Genomic DNA, 21,368 nt, shown 5'->3' with positions numbered 1-21,368 from the left:
TTTTTTTTTTTTTTTTTTTTCTTTTTTTTTTTTTTGAAGGGGCCCCGGCTCGCTTCGGGGAGCTGAAGGCGGAAGCGAAGCCGTACTGTGTCAGCGCTGGGGTGTAAATGTTAGCTCAGGACGATGGTGCACGGACAGTGGTTTCCCTGGAAGGTGGCTGCAGTGGTGTCTCTAGGGGACGGGGCAGGTCTGGAGCATGCAGGAGGTGCGCTCTGGAGGAGAAGGGGGGGGGTGCTGGCTGCGGGGGTCTCTACCCGCTCAGCCCCGCGCCCAGCACCTTGTTGCTGAGCGGCTCGGGGGTGCCGGCCGAGCCCCACTCGTGCTCCACGCTCTTCACGCACGGCAGGCTGGGGTTGGCCTTCTGCACCACCGAGATCTGGCAGGTCTGCGTGTCGTAGTGCGCCTCGCACCAGTCGGGGAAGTCGATGGGGTGCTGGGTGCTGCGGGAGAGGGCACGGCAGCACCGTCAGCTCCCCCTTGACGCCTGCCAGGGGGCTGCCCACACCCTTCCCAGGCCCGCTGCTGTGCATTTGTTGCCCACAGACCCCTCCGTGACGCCCCTCGCCCTGCCACCCCTCACCGGGCCGTGTCTCCCCGCAGCCCTTGGGGTCCCCACCGCGTGTGCCACCCCCGCAGCCCGTCCCCAGCGCCCCTCACTCACGTCTCGCAGCACCCCACGCCGATGGGGTGCAGGCAGGTGCACAGCAGGCAGTTGGTGCTCAGCCACGACTCCCCGAGGGAGAACTGCTTCCCCTCGTACTCGCAGGGAGCTGTAAAAAGGGAAAGGTGGCAACGAGCACTGGGGGGGGGGGGAGCGTGTGGGAGCCCCCTCTACCCCAAAAGGACACGGGACAGCCCTCTTGCCTCTGCTGCTGGTCCTGCACGCTCGGCCCCAGCCGGGCCCCTGCCAGGAGCTCTCCGTGGCCCAGCGAGCTGTTTCTCAGCCAGAGCCCTGGGGAGCTGTTCTGTGGTTTATAGGCTGCTCCTTCCAGTCATCACCGGCCCGCGAGCGCGCTCCCCAGCTCGGCACAGCCTGGCAGGCAGGCAGGGCACGGCCCCGCCGCCCCCGGGGGAAGACGAGGCCTCGTCCTAGCATCGAGCGTGCCCTCCCGCCTCACCTCCCCGCTTACCTTTAGCCTGGAAGTAGCATTTGGCCTGGGAGCCCGGCAGCTGGAGGAGGAGGGAGAGCAGCAGGCAGAGCCTGCCCCAGGCGCACGCCGGCTTCTGCGCTCTCATGGCCATGGCTGTCGTCGAGCTGGGCTTCCCCGCGGTCCTGCCGAGTTGCCTTTCTTCTCTTTCTCTCTCTCTCCTTTGCTCCTTTCCCTTTTCTCTCTCTCTCTCTCTCTCTCTCTCTCTCTGCCTTTTTAATGCTCTTCCCCTGATCCCAACAAGAGATATTTATAAAGTTCAGCTTTACGACCCTGGCCACCAGCTGTGCCCCACTGGAAAAGTTGTAAAACTCATTTCCTGATTTGAAAGGCATGAAAACAAGAGGTAGGATCAAGATTTTTAACAAGCTGTGAAAAGCTGATTCATGCCCTCCAGAAATGTCTCCAGTTGGAAGCCCCTGTGGGTGCAGGGCTCGGCAGCGAGGGGAGATCCGAGGGACCCCGGCGGGGTTGCCCCAGGCAGGGTGACAGAAATCTCCCGACCAGGAGGAGAGCTCTGGGCACCCCGTCACGCTGTCACTGCAAGGTCTCCGAGCATCCCATCGGGCAGGGACCGGGGTGGCACAAGCACCACGTTAAGCACCAGCAAAAGGGCACAGAGGTGCCACACGCAGCTCACGAGTGGCTCAAGGGGGAGATTTCCCCCTTCTCCAAGCCCCCAGTGCAGGTTTGTGGCCACGAATGGGCTGAGGGTAAGGGTTTATCCCCTAGGACGAGGACATGTGGTGATTCCCACCGACACGGGGCCCTGCACGAGTCCCCGGTGTCCCCAGGGCTCAGCTCGGTGGTTCTGGTGTGAGTGTGGAGCCCCCGGCGCCGAGCAGCCCCCTCCAGCAAAATCAGGGAGGCGACCAGAGGGATGAAACCCAGCGGCACAGGTGGATTTGGGCAACAAGTGGCCAAAGAGAGGAGCTGCTGAGCAAAGAGCTGGTGTGCCCGGGGCCATTCACAGCCCTTCTGACACGTCAGGAGAGCAGGGCTGTGGGCACGGGACAGCCCGCTGGTGGCTGCAGTAGCAGCGGCGCGCGTGGGTCATCCTCCCCGCCGTTAATCTGCCTGGTGCTGAGAGTTTGGGATAGGTTTACACCCTGACGCGTGAGGCTCAATATCCCTTCCAGAATTTGTGTTGGCACCCTCTGTTATAGCTGGATATTTTTGTTATCCGCGCGAGTGTCCAATCCCTCCCTGAATCCTGCTACATCTTGGCCTGAGCGCTTTCCTGTGGCAGCCTAATTAAGCAGAGAGTGACAAAAAAATATATAAATGATAATAATAATAAAAAAATGCTTCCTTTTATCCGCTTTGGATTCACCACTTTCGGATTTCCAGGCGCGTCCCGTTGTGGCCAGAGACCCTTTGTCACCTGGTGTCCCTGTCCCCAGATGTCACCCAGAGCTGCCTCAGCGGATGCAGGGAGCTGGGACGGGGCTGCCTCCCTCAAAGCACTGCCCTGGCTGAACAAGAGGCAAAAAATCTTGCGTGTCTAAAGAGAATGGGGAAAAAAACCACTGGGGAATAAAAAAAACAAAACGGGGAGGCAGAGGGCAGCGCGTGTGGCCGGCTGGGAAAGGCTGGTGATAAATCGGAGCGGCTCGGGGTACCCGTGAGTAACCCAAGGGCCGTGGGCTGTGGGCTGGGAGGCTGAAGCGCATCAGAAACAAATGGAAATCGCCCTCTGGAGCAGAGTTGTTACTATATAAGGAGGATAAAAGTCCCCGTCGTCGGGGCGGAAAACGAATATTCCTATTGTGTGTTTGGAAGAAGGAGCCTGGCACGCTCGCAGCCACAATGAACTAATCCATCTTCGTTTCGTCGCCGAGCAGAGAAAACGTTAAACAAAAGCGGTGTTTTTAATTTGGAGGCCCCGGTGGCTCGCCCGGGCTTCCAGGGGGACACCGAAAATCCGGGGAGAGGGCGGCTGGGGGCCGGCAGCTCGGAGAGCATCGCCTGGAGAGGGACTCAGGGCGCACCGGGGATGCTGCGGCTGGAGCATCCCTGCAGCAGCGGTGTGCCAGCGGGCAGCCACCAGCCCCGAAAGCCCAGGACCCTTGGTGAGGAGCTGCATCCGTGTCTCAGCATCACCCGAGGGCAGCTGGCTGTGTCCCAGGAGGGCACGGTGCCGCCGGGCTCCCTGCAGAGCTGCTGCAGCTCCCGGGGCACACGGGCGGGCAGGGGGTGCCAGGATGGGGTGGCGATGCTCCCCCTTTCCCCCCGGCCCCGCAGGAGGTGCGTGGGTAATAAAAGCTGATGGACAAGTTGCCATCGGCAGGATCCAGGAGTGTTATAAAACCTGAATCTCCTGAGCCTTCAGCTCAGGCTGCAGCTGCAGAGCAGGAAGCAAACAGGATCCCGGCTGGCATTGTGAAAGCAAACACCATAAATCCAAGGAAGTGCTGCAATTGCTGTTTTAGGCACTGGGGAGCTTGGCTCCTGCTCCCCACAAGCACTTTATTTTCTCTCTAAACAGCAAAAATTAAAAAATGAAACAGAAACAACACGACTTATCACTGGGCCGAGCTGGGTCAGTGTCAGCCCGTTCCCAGGGCACGGGGCAGGGTTTCGGGGAGATGCCAGCTCTGAGCTGTGCCCGCTGACCCGTCCCCGTGCCCCCAGCACCTAAAGGGGACCCCAGGGCACCAGCAGAGCCCTCTCCTGTGCCACCGAGCTGCTGTCACACTGCTCGGAGCCACCCCACGGGGTGAAAGCAGCTGCGGCTGTGCTCCAGGAAGAGGACAACGCAGGGGGGACGTGATGGAAATCTGGATGTCCTGCTAGCTGTCGGGCTGGGCTCTGCTGCTCGGGACACCCCACACCATGCCCAGCCTCCTGGGGTGCAGAGTCCAGCCTCTGTACATTCCCTGGCACTGCCCCGTGCTCCCTTGGGCCCCACTCCTTGGGCCCCACGACCCTCTTGCACTTTCGTGGCTCACATTTCCTTGCTCGCCCTCGTGCTCCGTCTGTCTCCATCATACTCCAACGCTCTCCATCGTGCTCCATTCCCCCTCGTCTTGCTCCATTCCTCTCCAACACGCTCCATCACTCTCCATCACGGTCTATCCCTCTCCATCCTGCTCCATTCCTCATCCTGATCATCCACCCCTTTCCATCATGCTCCATCCTTCCCCATCACACCCCATCCTTTTCCAGCGTGCTCCATCTCTGACAATGCTCCATCCCTCTCCCTCTCCAGCCCCTAGGGTGCTGAGGGAACTGGTGGTTGTGATTGCTGGGCCACTCCCCATCACCTACCAGTGGTCTTGGTCCTGGAGATGTCGCAGATGATGGGAGATGTGCTAATGTGACGCCCACCTCTAAGAAGGGTCTTAAGGCTTTGGGCCCCTCACAACAGGAAAGACCTCGAGGGCCTGGAGCGTGTCCAGAGAAGGGCTGTGAAGCTGGAGAAGGGCCTGGAGCACAAATCCTGTGAGGGGTGGCTGAGGGAACTGGGGGTGTTCAGTCTGGAGAAGAGGAGGCTCGGGACAGAGCTTCTACAGCAACCTGAAAGGAAGGTGTGGAAAGCTGGGGGTCGGCCTCTTCTCACAGATAACCAGTGATAGGACACAAGGGAGTGGCCTCGAGTAGTGCCAGGGGAGGTTCAGGTTGAAATGAGGAGACATTTCTCCTCACAAAGAGCAGTCAGGCACTGGGACGGGTTGCCCAGGGAGGTGGTGGCGTCACCGTCCCTGGGGGTGTTCAAGGAGAGGTTGGACGTGGTGCCTGGGGACAGGGTTTAGTGGGTGACAGTGGTGGCAGGGGGATGATCCTGGAGGTCTTTTCCAACCCTGATGACTCTGTGATCCTCTCCCATGCCCTCCCCAGAGGGGCCCAGCCCCACCGTGCCTCCTGCACCCCAGTGCCACCTCTCCCAGCAGGGCTCCAGCACCTCCAGCACCTCCTGGGGTGCTCCCAGTGGCACCCGCAGGCACCCTGCTCCCAGCCCTGCCTCGGGCCAGCCTTTGGCACCAGGGGTCACCCCACGTGTCCCCCCCGCCCTCGCCACTGGCACCGCTGCCCTCAGCCTCCTCTCACGGGAAACGTGACGGGAGGGCGCGGGGTGTTTAGGAAAACAGGCCTTGGCACCCGGCGGCCATCCCGGGAAAATAAAAACATCCGGGCGGGCAGCGGTGCCGCGAGCGCGAGAGACCGGCACTCCATAAATCCCCCGGAGCAGGTGCTTTGTAGTCGGCACAAGGAAATGAGCACATTATTCATCTCGGCTTAAACCCCTAAACGCTTCCTGTCCTGTGAGTCAGAAATAGCCCTGGGAGATCGGTCCCAGGCCCCGCAGGAGCTGCGCTGTCCAAGAAAGTGCCACGAGCCTGCCAGGCCTGGGGCCAAGGCGAGGGCGGGCGCACGTGGCAGGGAAAGTGGTGCTGGGATGGGGGCACCACAGCAGGACCTCTGGGGCTGGTGGCACCAATGGCACTGGTGTCACCAAGACTGGCAGCATCAATGGGTCTGGTGGCACCAATAATGCTGGAAGAACCACTGAGTGTGGTGACACCAACGAGGAGGGTGGCACCGCCAAATCTGGTGACACCTCCAAGGCTGATGGCACCAATGAAGCTGGTGGCCCAATGAACCCTGGCTGGTGGCACCAGTGTGGTTGGTGGCACCGCAGAGGCTGGTGGCTCCAGGGAGGATGGTGGCTTCACATTTAGTGGCACCCCTGCAGCACGTGGCGCCACTGGGACTGGTGGCTCTAATGAATCCGGTAGTGTCATTGAGAGTGGTGGCACTGCTGGGGCTGGTGGCACCAATGGAGCTGGTAGTAATACTGAATCTGGTGACAGCAGTGAGGCTGGTGGCACCACCAGGGCTGGTGGCACCAGTGAGGCTGACAGCACCAAGAATTTGGTGGCGCCACTGCAGCAGATGGCACCGCCGGTGCTGGTGGCACCACCAGTTCAGCAGGGTGCACAAAGGAGACACCCGCAGGGGACGCTGGTGCTTTTCATGTCCTGGGTGACTCCCGCAGACCTTTGCTGGCCTTTCTCCGGCAGCAGAACCACAACCCTGCTGCTCCACGCATCTGTTCTCCAGCCACAACCCCCCGCACAACCCCACACCCGTAGGGCCCCTCCTTGGCTCTGGGGCATGGTGGCCCTGAACCGGCCCTGAACCCGAGGAGCAGCAGAGCTGCTGCATTACCCACGTTTTTCCCTTTAAAATATTCGCTTCTGCTCCATTTTTTCCGCTGTTGGCACGCCAAACCCAAACACAAACAAGGAGTCCTCCGGGTTACCCTGACAACTGCAGCGCACGAAGCCCATAAACGCAGAGGTCGCCCCGCGTGCCGGCACCCGGCCCCGCTGACGCTGCGGCCCGTGACCTCCTGGCCAAAGCCACCACAACCTTCTGGAGATGTTCCTCACCCAGCAGGGACCGGGTGGCCTTTGGAGCTGACGGGGAGCAGATGGGGAACGCAGAGCCACGTCCCCTCCACCCTCACCACTCTGCATCTCCACAGGTCCCCGTGCCGCGGCACCGCGCGTCCCCGGCGTGGTGGCTCCCGCTGCAGCTCCTCCACCCAGCCCGGTGGAGCTGGAGGTCCTGGAGGCACCCACTGCCGGTGCCTGGCGTGCTCTTCACAGCCACCTCCCGGGGCTGACAGGTTTCTGGCCCCGCTCTCGGTGCAGAGGTGAAGGCGCTTGGCAGGGCTCTGCAGCCCGCCAGCTCCAGGAGGCGGAAAAAAACATTTATTTTATTTATTTACTTTTTTATATATATATTTTTTTTACACTCCAGGGGTGGTGGGGGAAGAGGGGTGACAAGGACAAGCCCTTCCCGTTGGGACACCCGGGGCACACTTTTGGCAGCGCGTGCCCCAAGGGAACATTTTGGCACAAATTCTCCGGTTCTGGGATGCGAAGCTCGGAGGGGAAGGCGAGGCACAAACACCCCAAAATCCGCCAGGGCACCGTCCCCACGTGTCCGAGGGGCCTGGCGGGGCACGGAGCCCACGGGTGAGCGGCTCCACGCGGGGGCAGCCGTCCCCTGGTGCCCCTTCGCGCTGTCACCCGTGGGAGCTGCGTGCGCCCTGGGCGCAGGAGCCGGTCCCCGGGCCCCCTCTGGCGGCCCGCAGACGCCAGCACGGGGCGCTCCGGGAAGGTGCCGGGAGTGGGGGGGGGGGGCGGAATTTTTGGCCAGGTTTCGGATGCTCCCGCTCGGGTTTCGCCGCCCCGCGGCTATTTATACCCGGCAACCCAATCCCCCGGCTGGCCGAGGACGTGTCACTCATCGCGGGGACACCTGCGGGGTGGCACCGGCGGGGCGAGCGGGGGTGCCGCGCCCGCAGCTCCGCGCTCCGTTCTCCCCACTTTTTACCCCAAATCCTGGAGGGGACGGGTCCCACCCCCCTCCAGGTCCCCCCGCGTGGGGCAGACACGGGTGGGGGACTGCGTGAGTGTGTGTTTGGGGGGGGACGGGGCTCCCGCTGCCCGCCCGCCCCACGGGACTGCGGGCGAGCCGGGAATGCGAGGAATGCGGGGCGGGCACGCTGCCCCCTGCGGGGCCCCGCCGCCCCCCCGGCCGCCCCCTGCCTCGCCTGTCCCTGCCCCACAGCCACCGCTCCCCCCCCCGAGAGCCCCGGTGGGATCCTGAACCCAAATCCACAGGGGGATGTGTCCCCAGGGGGACACAGAGATCTGGGCACCCCCACGACCCCCCCTCACGCTGGGGACCCCATAACCGGGGTACCCACATAGAGGAGACCCCCAGAAGCTGGACACCCCTTCCTCAAAATCCCCTCGTGCTGAAGACCCCCGGAGCTGGGGCAGCTCTTCCCCAACGCCCCCACTCTGGGGACCCCCAAAACTCGGGCATCCCCTCCCCAATCCCTTCATGCAGGGGACCCCCGGAGCCTGGATACTCCTTCCCCCAGCTCCTCAAATCCCCTCGTGCCGGGGACACCCAGAGCCTGGACACCCCTTCCCCAAAATCCCTTTGTGCCGGAGACCCCCAGAACTCAGGCACCCCACCCTCAATCCCCCCACACACTGGGGACCCCCAGAACTCGGGCATCCCCTCCCCACTCCTCTCATGCTGGACACCCCCTCCCAATCCCTCCACGTGGGGACACCCCCTCCCCAATCCCCCCAGAGCGTGGACACCCTCTCCCCCAAATCCCCTCTTGCTGGAGCCCCCCGGAGCCTGGACACCCCTTCGCCAACACCCCCGTTCTGGAGACCCCTGCAACCCGTGCGCATCCACGCTGGGGACCCCCAGAGCCTGGGCACTCCCTCCCCAATCCCACCATGTTGGAGACCCCCGGAGCCTGCACACCCCTTCCCCAAAATCCCCTCGTGCTGGAGACCCCCGGATCCCGTACACCCCTTCCCCAAATCCCCTCACGCTGGAGATGTCCGGAGCCGGGGCACCCCCTCCCCAATCCCCCCACCTTGGAGACCCCCGGATCCCGTACACCCTCTCCCCCAAACCCCCTCGTGCTGAAGCCCCCCAGAGCCGGTTCCCCCCCCTCCCCAACCCCCTCCCACTGGACACCCCCTCCCCCAACTCGCCTCTCTCTGGACCCCCCGGGAGCCACCACACCCCTTCCCCACCCCCTCCACCCTGCAGCGCGCCCCAACCCCAGCCCCCCCCCTGCTCCAACCCCACCTCCCCACAACCCCCGACGGCGGGGCCGCCCCCCCCCCCTCCCCCCTCTCCCCCCTCTCCTCCCTCTCCCCCCTCTCCCCTCTCTCCCCTCTCCCCGTGGGGGCGGGCGGTGGCGGCGGCGGCTCCGGGGGCGGGACGGGGCGGTCCGGGGGGGCGCTGCCCGGTCCGGGGCGGCCCCGCCCGGGGGAGGCGCAGGCGGCGGCGGCGGCGGCGGCGGGCGCAGGATCCGCGGGCGCAGGATCCGCCGGCGGGGCCCATGGCTCCGGGGCTGCCGCTGGTGCTGGCGGCGCTGCTGGCGGCGGCGGGGGGCGGCGGGCACCGGGGGACACCGGCGGCGGCGGCGGCGGCCGCGGTGGCTGCGCCCCCCGACGGGGCGGTCGCCAACCTGACGGTGGCCGTGGTGCTGCCGGAGCGCAACGTGAGCTACGCGTGGGCCTGGCCGCGCGTGGAACCGGCGCTGAGCCTGGCGCTGGAGGCGCTGCAGCGTGGGGAGCCGCCGCTGCTGCCGCGGCCCTTCTCGGTGCGCGTCGAGTTCATGAGCTCGGAGCTGGGGGGCGCGTGCTCCGAGTACGTGGCGCCGCTGAAAGCCGTGGACCTGAAGCTCTACCACGACCCCGACGTGCTCTTCGGGCCGGGGTGCGTCTACCCCGCCGCCTCGGTGGGACGCTTCGCCTCGCACTGGCGGCTGCCCCTGATCACGGCCGGGGCGGTGGCGGTGGGCTTCAGCGAGAAGCGCGAGCACTACCGCACCACCGTGCGCACCGGGCCCTCGGCCCCCAAGCTGGGCGCCTTCGTCTCCCACCTGCACGCCCACTTCAACTGGAGCTCCCGCGCCGCCCTGCTCTACGTGGACCGCAAGACGGACGACCGGCCCTACTACTTCACCATCGAGGGCGTCTTCCAGGAGCTGCAGGACGGCAGCAACCTCACCGTCCGGCACCACATCTACTCCCCCGACGAGGGCGGCGCCGACACCGCCATCCACTTCATCAAGGCCAGCGGGCGCGGTGCGTGGCGTGGCGTGGCGTGGCGTGGCGTAGGGGGGGAGAGAAATGTCCCGTGGAGGGGAAAAATGTCCTGGAGAGGGGATGGAGATGCGGTGGGATCTGTGTGGGGCACGGTGGGACGCGTGGGGGGTGCTGCCAGGGCAGGGGGGCGCAGCGGGAGCTCTGTGGGGCACAGCGAGGGGGTGGGGGGAGAGTGGGAGCTGTGTGGGGCACGGCAAGGGGTGGGTATGGTGGGATCTGTGTGGGGCGCAGCAAGGGGATGGGGACGCAGTGGGAGCTGTGTGGGGCGCAGCAAGGTGGCAGGGACAGAGTGTGACCTCTGTGGGGCACAGCGAGGGAGCAGCGGGACCCCTGTAGGGCACAACAAGGGGACAGGGACACTGGGACTTCTGTGGGGCAGAGCAAGGGGACAGGGACACCGTGGGACTTCTGTGGGGTGCAGCAAAGGGGCTGGGGTCACAGTGTGGCCCGTGTGAGGGGTGGGCACAGTGGGGCCGCTGTGGGGCACAGCAAGGAGCCAGGGGACCTGTGTGGGGCAAAATGAAGGGATGGGGACCCAGCGGGACCCATGTGGGACCCAGCAAGGAGATGGGGGTGCAGGGGGACCGCTGTGGGGCACAGCGAGGGGACAGGGACACAGTGGGATACATAAAGGGCACAGCAAAGGGATGGGGGCGCAGCGGGACCCATGTGGGGTGCAGCGAGGAGTGGGCACAGTGGAACCCATGTGGGGCTCGGCATGGGGCTGGGGACGCAGTGGGAGCCGTGTGGGGTGCAGCAAGGGGACAGGGATGCAGTGGGACCTGTGTGGGGCACGGTGAGGGGCAGGGGACGCAGTGGGACCCCTGTGGGGCACGCTGAGCTGTGAGCACACTGTGGGTACAGGGCACGGTGAGGGGCGAGCACACATGCTCACAGCAGGGCTGAGGGGGCAGCAGGACCCTGTGGGACCCCCACCCCGGGCCCAGGACCCCTGCTCCCAGCCCCCCACCGCCCTCACCCCATGCAGGACCCCCACTCCCCGGTGGGATGTGTGGCACGGGAGCGAGCAGAGGGACTCGGGGGCACCCTGGTGGCACGCTGTGGCTCGGGCCACCCTGCCCTGTCTGTCCCAAGCCCGGGGGCCATCGGGGTCGGGGTGTCCCCGGGGGCAGGCTGGACCCGGGCACCGCGGGGAGGCGGAGGGTGACGGTGTGGACGTGGCCGGCTGTCGGGCGGCGCTGGCGGTGGCTGCGGTGCCGGCACGCCGAGGTGCTCGGGGGGGAGGTGGCAGCCTCCTGCCCTGTGCCAGTCCCTGCTTGTGGCTGTGGCAAACAGACGGGGACGGGGATGGGGACGGGGATGGGGACGGGGATGGGGACGGGGATGGGGACGGCCCCACCCTGGTGCCAAGGGGGGGGTATAAATCAATTTGTCGCCTCGGGAGAGCGGCTATATCGGGCCGGGAGGAAATGGAGGGGCTCAGGGAGGCAGCTGGAGAGCAAGGGCAGCCTGACGCTCGCTCGTCCATTATTGATGAGCGGGGTGTATCGATCCTGGAGGCAGCCGCCCCGCGCGGCTCCTTAATGGATCCTGAGATGCTGTGTCATTAAGGAGGACATCGAGCCGGGGCCAGCGGAGCCAGATGGGGCAGCAGGGGAGCTCTGCGCCCTGGGGCTGAGGACGGGGGGCTTTGGGTGGGATTGGGGCGAGGCACCACGCGGGGAGAGAGGCTGAGTGCGGCCCTAAATCGCCCCGATGCACACCGAGGCGGAGGACGCGAGGATGGGGGTCCCCTGGGGCTGCCTTGGCGAGGGGCCCCACATCCCTAGGACCTTGGTGCCACTGCAGGGTGTCAGCTCCCATCTCCCAAGCGTGGCTTTGGCGAGGCAGGGGACAGCCCCAGGGGTCCCCTCGGAGCTGCTCACAGCCCCGAGGAGCGGGGTCTCCATCAGCGAGAGCGGGGCAGCCACGCACCTGCCCCGTGCCTGCGTGTGGCCACCCGGTGCTCGCCACCGTCCCTCTGGCAGGGGCCTGGGCGACGTGCAGGGGCCCACGTCCCTCCTGCTGCTCGTGAGAGCGCTGATATAATTAGAGCCACGGCGCAGGGAATTACCGGAGCATCTGCCCGCCGAGCGCAGGTCCTCCGCCTGGGGGAACGGGCGGGCAGGAGGAGGGGGCCCGGGCACCTTCCCCTGATGCTTCCAGCCCCACGTTAGCCCCACGTCCCACACCGGGAGCCACTCGGGTGCCGTGTGCCCCCCTCAACCCCCTGCCCTTTGACCAGGCGTGCGTCTGTCACCGCCGTGGGGCCGTGCCACCATCTGCCACCAGCTGTCACCACGGCCCCCCTGCCACCAGCACCGCTCCCGGCGCGCTCATCACCTCCAATTTCCCCCCACCCCGCTGCATTCCCATTGTTGTTTTTTTTTTGTTTGTTTGTTTGTTTTTTTTTCTATGCGTGTTTTTACTTTATTTTTGTATCATTATTATTATTATTTTGCCCCCCGCTGCCCCCGAGCCCTCCCCCGGTGCCCACGATGGGGCCGGGGCGGGAGGGCCGCGCGCCGTGGCCAGCGTCTGAGCGTGACATTCCTCCGGCGCCCGCCGCCTCCTCCCCCGTTGCTCAATCCCGGGTTCCCCGCCAGGCTGGCTGGAGCGGGGGCCCTGGTTTTCCGGGGGGAGGGAGGAGGCAGTGGCAGGAGCCTCCGCTCTGGCCCTCCACGAGGGTGAGGAGGGCCCCCGCTCGGGGGGGTTTCGGACACTCTCCGCCGCAGCCCGTGGGGCGCACAGCCCCACGGACACGGTGCCCGCGGCCAGCCCCACGCGTCACCCGCTTGGACATCCCAATGGGGCTGGTGGAGCCCCCCGGCAGCGGGGTTGGGGTCTCTGGGGGGTGTGAGGACGGGGCCCGGGCACCCCCTTTGCCGCCCGGGTCGCGGCAGCAGATGCTCTGTTTCCAATTAATGCCGCGGCCCCGCCGAAGGTGCTGGAATCCGGGAACCTGCACATTCCTGCCGCACGACCGACCGCAAACCCAAACATGTTTTTGTCCTTCTCCTCGGCATGGATTCCCCAGCGGCCTGCGGGGGCACAGCCTCGCCGCTCCTCCCGGACACATTTTTCCCCTACCCGGAGCCGGTGCCGGGACGGTGGCGTCCCCCGGGGTGGGGTGCACCGGGGCGCCGGTGATTTTGGGAGCTCCCCTTTTTCTCCAGGGTGCCCGACGTGGCGTGGGCAGGTCGGGGCGGGCGAGGGACGTCCCAGGATGGGGTCCCACAGCGGTGCCCCCCTCCCTGACGCCCCGTGTCCCCGCAGTGGTGTACCTCTGCGGGCCGCCGGAGATGCTGCGCCGCATCATGCAGCTGGCGCAGCGCGAGAACCTGACCAACGGCGACTACGTCTTCTTCTACGTGGACGTTTTTGGGGAGAGCCTGCGGGGAGATTCTGCCCGTGATGCCTTCAAACCATGGCAGCAGGGCCCGGGACAGGACTCGGGGCTGCGCGAGGCTTTCCAGGTGAGCTGCGCCTCCCTATGGGGATTGGGACCGGGACGGGGACGTGCCCAGCGTGGCCCCACTGTGTGACACGGGGCACTGTGCCATCCTGCAGACCGTGCTGGTGATCACCTACTACGAGCCCCAGAACCCCGAGTACCAGCACTTCCAAACGCAGCTCATCCTGCGAGCCAAGCAGAAATTTGGGGTGCAGCTCAACTACTCCCTGGTGAGCGCCTCCTGCTGCGTGCCGGGGGCACCGTCCCCCGGGGGGGCTGTGGGGTGGCTGTGGTGCCGTCCCAGCAGGGTGTGTGCGTGGCCCTGCTGTGGGGTTGTGGATTTTCAGGGGTGTGCGTGGCCCTGGTGCACGGTTATAGGGTTGAAGGGGTGTGCATGGTGCTGGTTTGGGGTTATGGGGCTGTAGGGGTGTGCATGGCCCCGGTACGTGGTTATGGGTTTAAAGAGATTTGCGTGGCCCCAGTGTGGGGTTATGGGGCTGTAGGGGTGTGCATGGCCCTGCTGTTGGGTTATGGGGCTGTAGGAGTGCGCGTGGCCCCGGTTTGGGGTTATGGGGTTGTAGAGGTGTGCATTGCCCTGTGGTTTGGGGTTATGGGGCTAGGGAGGTGTGCATGGCCCTGGTGCATGGTTTTGGGATTGCAGGGGGTTTGCATGGCCCTTGTGTGGGGTTATGGGGCTATGGAGGTGTGCATGGCCTCGGTACATGGTTATGGGATTGCAGGGCTTTGTGTGGCCCCAGTGTGGGGTTTTTGGGGCTAGGGAGGTGTGCATGGCCCTGGCGCATGGTTATGGGATTGCAGAGGTTTGCATGGCCCTTGTGTGGGGTTATGAGGCTATGGAGGCGTGCAGGGCCCCGGTGCAGGGCTGTGGGGCCGCGGAGGGGGTGCGTGCCGTGCTGAGGTCCCTCCTGGCAGATGAACCTGGTGGCGGGGTGCTTCTACGACGGGGTGCTGCTGTACGCCATGGTGCTGAACGAGACCCTGCGGGAGGGCGGCTCCAAGAAGAACGCCACCCACCTCATCGAGAAGATGCGGGACCGCAAGTTCCAGGGTAGCTTTTTTTGGGTGAAGGGGGGGGGGGGAGTTGGCAACGGGTCTTGGGGGCTCGGGTCCCGCCGTCCCCATCCCACCCACCCGGGTCCCCTCTTGTCCCCCCGCAGGGGTGACGGGGCTGGTGAGCATGGACGGCAACAACGACCGGGACACCGACTTCAACCTGTGGGCCATGGGCGACCCCGAGAGCGGGCAGTACGAGGTGGGGGGCGGCACGGGGGGGGGTCCTGGGGGGAGGGGGGGGTGGGGAGGGGCTGAGGGGGTGTTCCAGGCTCAGGTCTGTCTGCCCAGGTGGTGGGACACTACTCGGGCGCGGAGAAGCAGATCCGCTGGCTGGGCCGTCCCATCCGCTGGGTGAAGGGGGCCCCCCCCTTGGACAACCCGCCCTGCGTCTTCGACGTGGATGACCCCTCCTGCGACAAAAGTGGGTGCATGCCCCCCCCCCGGCGCTGGCATCCATGGGGTCCCCGAGTGCCCAGCGTCCTTCCCTGGGGGGGTTTTGGGCCCCCTCGAGTGGCGTGCTAACAGTGTGCCCCCCCCCACCCCCCATTTCACTGCAGCCCCCCTCTCCACGCTGGCCATCGTGGCTTTGGGCACCGGCCTCACCTTCGTCATGTTTGGCATCTCCAGCTTCCTCATCTTCAGGTGGGTCGGGGCTGGGGGAGCCGTGCCTGGGTGCTGGGGGGCAGGAGCCTGACCCCCTGTGCGTGTTGTGTGTGTCCCCCCCCCCAGGAAGCTGATGCTGGAGAAGGAGCTGGCCAGCATGCTGTGGAGGATCCGCTGGGACGAGCTGCACTTCGGGAGCGCCGAGCGCTACCACAAGGGCGCGGGCAGCCGGCTCACCCTGTCCCTGGTGAGAGCCACCAGCCCCCAGGACACTGCCCCTGTCCTCTCCCTGTCCTGCCCCTGCATGGCCCCTCCGTCCCCTACAAAACCACAGCCACGTTGCACCCATCACCTGCACTCATCCGTCCCCTGCACATCCCCTATCCATGCCCCGTACCTCATCCTACAGCCCCTGGTATGGGGCGTGCAGACCTGCTGCTGGCCCTACACACCACAATTCATCCCCTGCCACCCCCCTGCACACCCCTGGCTGTCCCAGCCCGGCTCCCTGTGTGCCTGCCACCCCTCCTTGGGGTCCCCATCCCTAACCCTCCCTCCCCGCAGCGCGGCTCCAGCTACGGCTCCCTGATGACCACCCACGGCAAGTACCAGATCTTCGCCAACACCGGGCACTTCAAGGTCAGTCCGAGCACCGCCACCACCCGATCCCCCCTCGGTCACACCCCTGGTGTGACGCTGGTACCTCGCTCCCCTCCCCAAATCCTCCTGGTGGGGGCTGAGCCCTCTCTCACCTTGCCCCCAGGGCAACGTGGTGGCCATCAAGCACGTCAACAAGAAGCGCATTGAGCTGACGCGCCAGGTGCTCTTCGAGCTGAAACACGTAGGTTTTGGGTGGGCGCCCTGATGGGGGGGGCGTGGGGTCCCCTCCTGGGGGTGGTGGGGCTGTGGGACCACTGGGGGCACCCCCAGTGGGGGGATAGAGAGGGATCCCTGTGGCTTTGTGGCCACGGTGGGTGGCACAATGGGGAGCGGCACCGTGTCCGGGGGCACCCCGCATCCAGACGCTGCCTGTTCCTCCCCTCCCAGATGAGGGACATCCAGTTCAACCACCTGACGCGCTTCATCGGGGCGTGCATCGACCCCCCCAACATCTGCATCGTCACCGAGTACTGCCCGCGGGGCAGCCTGCAGGTAGGGGGGCGGACACAGGGCGTTGGGGCGAGATGGGGGAAGGGGGGGCTCCGATTTCGGGGACGGGGTGGCCATGGGGACCCTGTGAGGGTGGTGCCGGTGCCACCGTCCCGGCGCTCGGCGTGCTGCCTCCCCCAGGACATCCTGGAGAACGAGAGCATCAACCTGGACTGGATGTTTCGCTACTCACTCATCAACGACATCGTCAAGGTACCCGAGCCGTGCGCACGGGGTGCAGGGTCAGTGGCTGGGGGGGGGGGGAGGGTGGTGCCAACCTCACCGTGTCCGTCCGTCCGTCCGTCCGTCTGTCTGTCCGCCCCCAGGGAATGGCCTTCCTGCACAACAGCATCATCGGGCACCACGGCAGCCTCAAGTCCTCCAACTGCGTGGTGGACAGCCGCTTCGTGCTGAAGATCACCGACTACGGGCTGGCCAGCTTCCGCTCGCCCTGCGACGGCGAGGACACGCACGCCCTCTACGCCAGTGAGCGCCCACCGCGGGGGAGGGGGACACGGGTGGCAGTGGGGGGGCACGGGGTGGCCCTGCCTCACCATCCCGTGGCCGTGTCCCACCAGAGAAGCTGTGGACGGCCCCGGAGCTGCTGCAGAAGGGCCGGCTGCCCCCGCAGGGCATGCAGAAAGCTGATGTCTACAGCTTCGGCATCATCGTGCAGGAGATCGCCCTGCGCAACGGGCCCTTCTACATCGAGGGCATGGACCTGAGCCCCAAAGGTTCGAGGGGCCGGGTTACGGGGTGAGGTGGGTTTTGGGGAAGGGATTCGTGCTCATCAGTCCCCTCTCCCCGGGGCAGAGATCGTGCAGAAGGTGCGCAACAGCCAGAAGCCGTTCTTCCGCCCCTCCATCGACATCGGGGTGCACAGCGAGGAGCTGGCGGTGCTGATGGAGCGCTGCTGGGCGCAGGAGCCGGCCGAGCGCCCCGATTTCGGGCAGATCAAGATCTTCATCCGCAGATTCAACAAGTGGGTGCTGGCAGAAGCCTGGGGCGGGCTGGGGAGGGGGGTGGTCCCACGGTGTGCGTGTCCCCACCGCCTGTGTCCGTCCGTGTCCCTGCAGGGAGGGCAGCACCAGCATCCTGGACAACCTGCTGTCGCGCATGGAGCAGTACGCCAACAACCTGGAGAAGCTGGTGGAGGAGCGCACGCAAGCCTACCTGGAGGAGAAGCGCAAGGCGGAGAACCTGCTGTACCAGATCCTGCCCCAGTGAGCGGGGGCGAAACAGGGCTGGGGTGCCCGTTGTGGGGTCGTGGTGCCCGTTGTGGGGTCGTGGTGCCCGCCGGCTCCCCGTGCCGCTGTTGGCAAGGGGAGGACGGGCTGTAGGATTTTGGGGAGAGGGGCACCCGTTGTGGTGGTGGTCCTCCGGCACCCACCGCCCCCTTTTTTCCCCGGCAGCTCCGTGGCGGAGCAGCTGAAGCGCGGCGAGACGGTGCGAGCCGAGGCGTTCGACAGCGTCACCATCTACTTCAGCGACATCGTGGGCTTCACCGCGCTGTCGGCCGAGAGCACCCCCATGCAGGTGGGGAGCGGGGACGGGGGCGGGCAGGGGGCTTCGTGTGTGTGTGCGTGTGTCCCCCATCACCTCCACCACCAGCGCCAGCCCCTGCTCCTTGCAGGTTGTGACGCTGCTCAACGACCTCTACACGTGCTTCGATGCCATCATCGACAACTTCGACGTGTACAAGGTGAGGGGGAGGGGGAAAGGTGGAGGGGGGGGGGCGAGGAGCCCACCCAACGTCCCCGGTGCCGTGTCAGGTGGAGACCATCGGGGACGCCTACATGGTGGTGTCGGGGCTGCCGGTGCGCAACGGCAAGCTGCACGCCCACGAGATCGTCCGCATGGCGCTGGCCCTGCTGGAGGCCGTCAAAACCTTCAAGATCCGGCACCGGCCCAACGACCAGCTGCGCCTGCGCATCGGCATCCACACCGGTGAGCCTGGGGGGTGCAGTCTGCGTGCCCTCCACCTCCTCCTGTGTCCCCCCCAGTCCCGGCCTGAGCGCGTCCCCTGTCTCCTGTCCCCCTCCCTCCCCAGGCCCCGTGTGTGCAGGAGTGGTGGGGCTGAAGATGCCGCGGTACTGCCTCTTCGGGGACACGGTGAACACGGCGTCCCGCATGGAGTCCAATGGGCAGGGTGAGCCACGGGGACGGGGATGGGCACCGCGGGTCCCGTCGTGCTCCCAGCCCCGGCCACATCCTTATCGTGTGTCCCCCCCCCCCACCTCTCCTTTGCGCCCCCAGCCCTGAAGATCCACGTCTCCTCCACCACCAAAGAGGTCCTGGATGAGTTCGGCTGCTTCGAGCTGGAGCTGCGCGGGGACGTGGAGATGAAGGTGAATCCCTTCCCCAAAACCCACCCCTACACCCCCCCCTCCCCTTCCACGGGCTGGGGTCCGTGTGGGGGGGTCTGACCACCGCCCTCCACCCCCAGGGCAAGGGGAAGATGCGGACCTACTGGCTGCTGGGCGAGAGGAAAGACCCCAAAGTCGTCTGAGCCCGGCGCAGCCCCCAGCCCCCCCGTGCCCCTGGGGCGCACCGGAGCAGGTTTGGGGCGTGCGGGGCGCAGCGGCCGCGGCACCGCCTGTCCCCCCCCCATCAGCACCAGCAAAGCCTTCCCGAGCCTCCCGCTGCCCCACGGAGCGGGGGGACCGGCCTCGACCCCCAACACCCCCCTCCCCAAAGCCTCTCGGGGTCCCGATCCCCCTTCCCACCTCCCCGAAACCCCTCGGCTCGGCGGGCTCTGAGCCGCCCCCTGGGGCCTGGCTGCCCCGCAGGGCACTTTGCCTTCTCTTTTCAGTACTCAGCCCCTCCTTGCGCCCCTCTCACCCCCTCCCCAGGGGGGGCAAAGGGAGCGGGGCAGGCTCAGACCCTGCTGCTCCCACCCGCGCCCCCTCCTCTTCCCCTGTACATAGCCCTCCCCCCCCCGGCTCCTGTAAATACCCCCTCCCCAGGTGTAAATATAGGCGTCCGCGCAGACTATTTTGTTGAAATACAAACTGCCCCCAGCGCCGCTGTCTGCTTTTGGGGGCTCCGAGCTTGGGGGGCTGGATGGGGACGGGGACGGGGACGCGTGTCACCCACCGCGGGCACGGGGAGAGGGCGCATCCCCGGGGACGTGCCGCATGTGGGGGTGGCGCTGGCTGCCAGCAGGGGGTGGCTATCGGGGTCCCCTGCCCCACAGGGGACAGCCGAGGTGCGCAGGGTCGCAGGGACACCCTTGGGTGCCAGGGCAGGGACACCGCCTGCTCTTTATTGCTTGCTCGGCCGCACCCCGTAGCTTTCGGCGACGTGGGGCAGGGGCTGCTCCAGGTACTGGGTGATAGGGGTGGAGAAGGCGGCGTTCCTCCGAAAGGGGCTGTCCCCGGTGCGGATGCAGGTGACGCCCTAAAGGAGAGGGACGCGGGGACCCCCGTGAGCAGGGGGTGCTGTCCCCACGGGCAGGGCGGGCTGGGGGTGCTCACGGGCACGCTGCGGGCTTGCTCCAGCCAGAAGCTGCAGGGCTGCTCCGTGCGGTAGTCGTGGGGCTGCGGTGGAAAAAGGGGAGCCCCCGTGTCAGCGGGGGAGGGGGGCGGCGTGCTCGGGGACCCCTGGTGGGGTGCGAGGTGTGGGGTGGGTACCTGGGTGGTGGGCAGCGGTGTGGGCTGGAAGCCCCCCGCCTGGAAATCCCGGTGCGTGGTGGAGAGGCTCTCCATGGGCGCACGGGGTGGGGACATCTCCTCCAGCAGCTCCTGCCTGTGGGACCACCCCCCCAGCTGCCCGATTTTGGGGTCCCCAAGCACGGGGACCACCCTTGGGGCCGGGGAGGGGCAGTCTCACCTGTACTTCTGGTAGAGCATCAGCTCCAGCGTGGCCTCCCGCTGCCCTGCGGGGAGCCGGCACCCTCAGCACCGGGCTGAGCCCCTCGGCACCTTGCTCCCCCCCGTTATTTTTTTTTTTGGGGTGGGGACCCCCATGCCCCACCTCTCGCCAGCATCAGGACGCTGTGGGGCGGGCGGAAGGCGTGCTTGGTGGTGGTGCTGGGGGGCGGCTGGGCTGGTGGCTGGCGGGTCAGCAGCCCGCGGTGGCCGTGCCGGTGGACGAAGCCCTCGCTGCCCATCTCCGGCGCCGGCACCTGGTCCAGGTCGTTGGTGGCTCTCTGGGGACACGGCGTGGCTCCAGCACCCCCCCTGGATGGCACCGACCCCTCCCCGAGCCCCCCCAAGTGCATTGAACCCCCCCCAAGGGGTCCCTAAGCACATGCTGTGCCCTGCACCGATTTGAGGAGCGGGGGGGCTGTGGGGTTACCTCCTCCTGCCAGTTGTGGATCAAGCAGCTCCCGCGGGGCACGACCCGCACGGGCATCGGGGCCGGCACCTCGGGGGGCTCCGTGGCCACGGCCAGCACCTTTGGGACCTCCTCGGCCGCGGCCTCCTGCTCCTCCTGGTGCCCCTCGTCGGCGCCCGGCTCCTCGCCGCCGTCCACCACCACCACCCCGGGGGGCTCCCCATGGCACGAGCCCCCCACGGGCAGCAGCACGTCCCCCCGCATCCTCACCGTGCGCGGGGGGGGCTCATCCCGGGGGTCCCCCCCATGCTTTGGGGGCGCGCAGCCGGTCAGAGCCACCCTGCGCGCGGGGACAGACAGCGGGGTCACGACCCCCAGTGCCCCCCCGGTGACCCCTGCCCCTTGGGTGACCCCAGCACCAGGCGGGGTCACCAGCACCCCCCAAAACACCCCCCTGGTGCCTCCCCAGCACCCCCGGGCCCCCTCCCCAGCACCCCCGGGCCCCCTCCCCAGTGCCCCCCCGATGCCCCCCGGTGCCCCCCGGTGCCCACCCCCTGGGGGTCTCCGTCCCCCGCCGCGCTCCGCGCTCCATGGCCGGGCCCGGGGGCTCCTCTCCCGCGCCCCCCGCTCCCATCTCCATGGGGACGGGGGACGCCGTCCTCGCCATCCGATTGGCGGAGCCGAGCGCGGGGGCGCCTCCCATTGGCGGAGAGCCTCGGGGTGGGCGGGGACAGAGTGGGGCGAGGTGGCGGGAGATGGGCGAGGGGGGGCGTGGTTGCGGGGGGGCAGGGGGCGTGGCCAGCGGCGCGCGCGCGCGCTCCGTCCACGTGCGCGGCCGCAGCCCCGAGGGGGCGGCCGGGGCGCGCCGTGCGCCCTCTGCGCGCCTCGGGGCGGGGAGGGGGCGGCCCGAGAGGGGCAGGGCAGGGCCCGGCCGCCCCCCCCCCCAGCCTGCAGGACGCCAGCCCTGCTCTCCGCCCCCCCCCTTCCCTCTCCCAG

The 21,368-nt window shown here is 67.0% G+C and overlaps 2 protein-coding genes across 2 annotated transcripts; one reads left to right on the top strand and one right to left on the bottom strand.

Moving 5' to 3' along the window:
- Positions 1 to 39: 39 nt before the first annotated feature.
- Positions 40 to 2,459, bottom strand: MSMP (microseminoprotein, prostate associated). Its single transcript, XM_082782781.1, has 3 exons — positions 1,131 to 2,459; positions 662 to 770; positions 40 to 440 (listed from the first exon to the last, which is right to left on the bottom strand). The coding sequence occupies exons 1-3, from the start codon at positions 1,240 to 1,242 to the stop codon at positions 251 to 253; spliced, it is 411 nt and encodes a 136-aa protein (XP_082638907.1). The 5' UTR covers positions 1,243 to 2,459; the 3' UTR covers positions 40 to 250.
- Positions 2,460 to 9,008: 6,549 nt separating this feature from the next.
- On the top strand, positions 9,009 to 18,908 carry NPR2 (natriuretic peptide receptor 2). The gene is made up of 22 exons (XM_082782603.1): positions 9,009 to 9,793; positions 13,091 to 13,290; positions 13,385 to 13,498; positions 14,202 to 14,337; positions 14,447 to 14,541; positions 14,631 to 14,763; positions 14,900 to 14,984; positions 15,072 to 15,192; positions 15,510 to 15,584; positions 15,709 to 15,786; positions 15,993 to 16,097; positions 16,236 to 16,307; positions 16,421 to 16,580; positions 16,673 to 16,828; positions 16,908 to 17,076; positions 17,171 to 17,317; positions 17,507 to 17,630; positions 17,728 to 17,796; positions 17,867 to 18,041; positions 18,145 to 18,243; positions 18,351 to 18,442; positions 18,541 to 18,908. The coding sequence occupies exons 1-22, from the start codon at positions 9,043 to 9,045 to the stop codon at positions 18,601 to 18,603; spliced, it is 3,219 nt and encodes a 1,072-aa protein (XP_082638729.1). The 5' UTR covers positions 9,009 to 9,042; the 3' UTR covers positions 18,604 to 18,908.
- The last annotated feature ends 2,460 nt before the right edge of the window (positions 18,909 to 21,368 follow it).

Source organism: Aythya marila, assembly GCF_965140915.1.
Source record: "Aythya marila genome assembly, chromosome: Z".
In the NCBI taxonomy this organism is placed as follows: Eukaryota; Metazoa; Chordata; class Aves; order Anseriformes; family Anatidae; genus Aythya; species Aythya marila.
This window is presented reverse-complemented; position numbering and strand designations above follow the sequence as displayed.

Coding starts and splice junctions, on each gene's coding strand:
- MSMP (XM_082782781.1), bottom strand. CDS start 1,242: ATGGCCATGAGAGCGCAGAAGCCGGCGTGCGCCTGGGGCAGGCTCTGC. Junction 771..1,130: donor ATGCTACTTCCAGGCTAAAG/GTAAGCGGGGAG, acceptor CCCTTTTTACAG/CTCCCTGCGAGTACGAGGGG. Junction 441..661: donor GGCGTGGGGTGCTGCGAGAC/GTGAGTGAGGGG, acceptor CCTCTCCCGCAG/CACCCAGCACCCCATCGACT.
- NPR2 (XM_082782603.1), top strand. CDS start 9,043: ATGGCTCCGGGGCTGCCGCTGGTGCTGGCGGCGCTGCTGGCGGCGGCG. Junction 9,794..13,090: donor CATCAAGGCCAGCGGGCGCG/GTGCGTGGCGTG, acceptor GTGTCCCCGCAG/TGGTGTACCTCTGCGGGCCG. Junction 16,581..16,672: donor CACGCACGCCCTCTACGCCA/GTGAGCGCCCAC, acceptor GTGTCCCACCAG/AGAAGCTGTGGACGGCCCCG.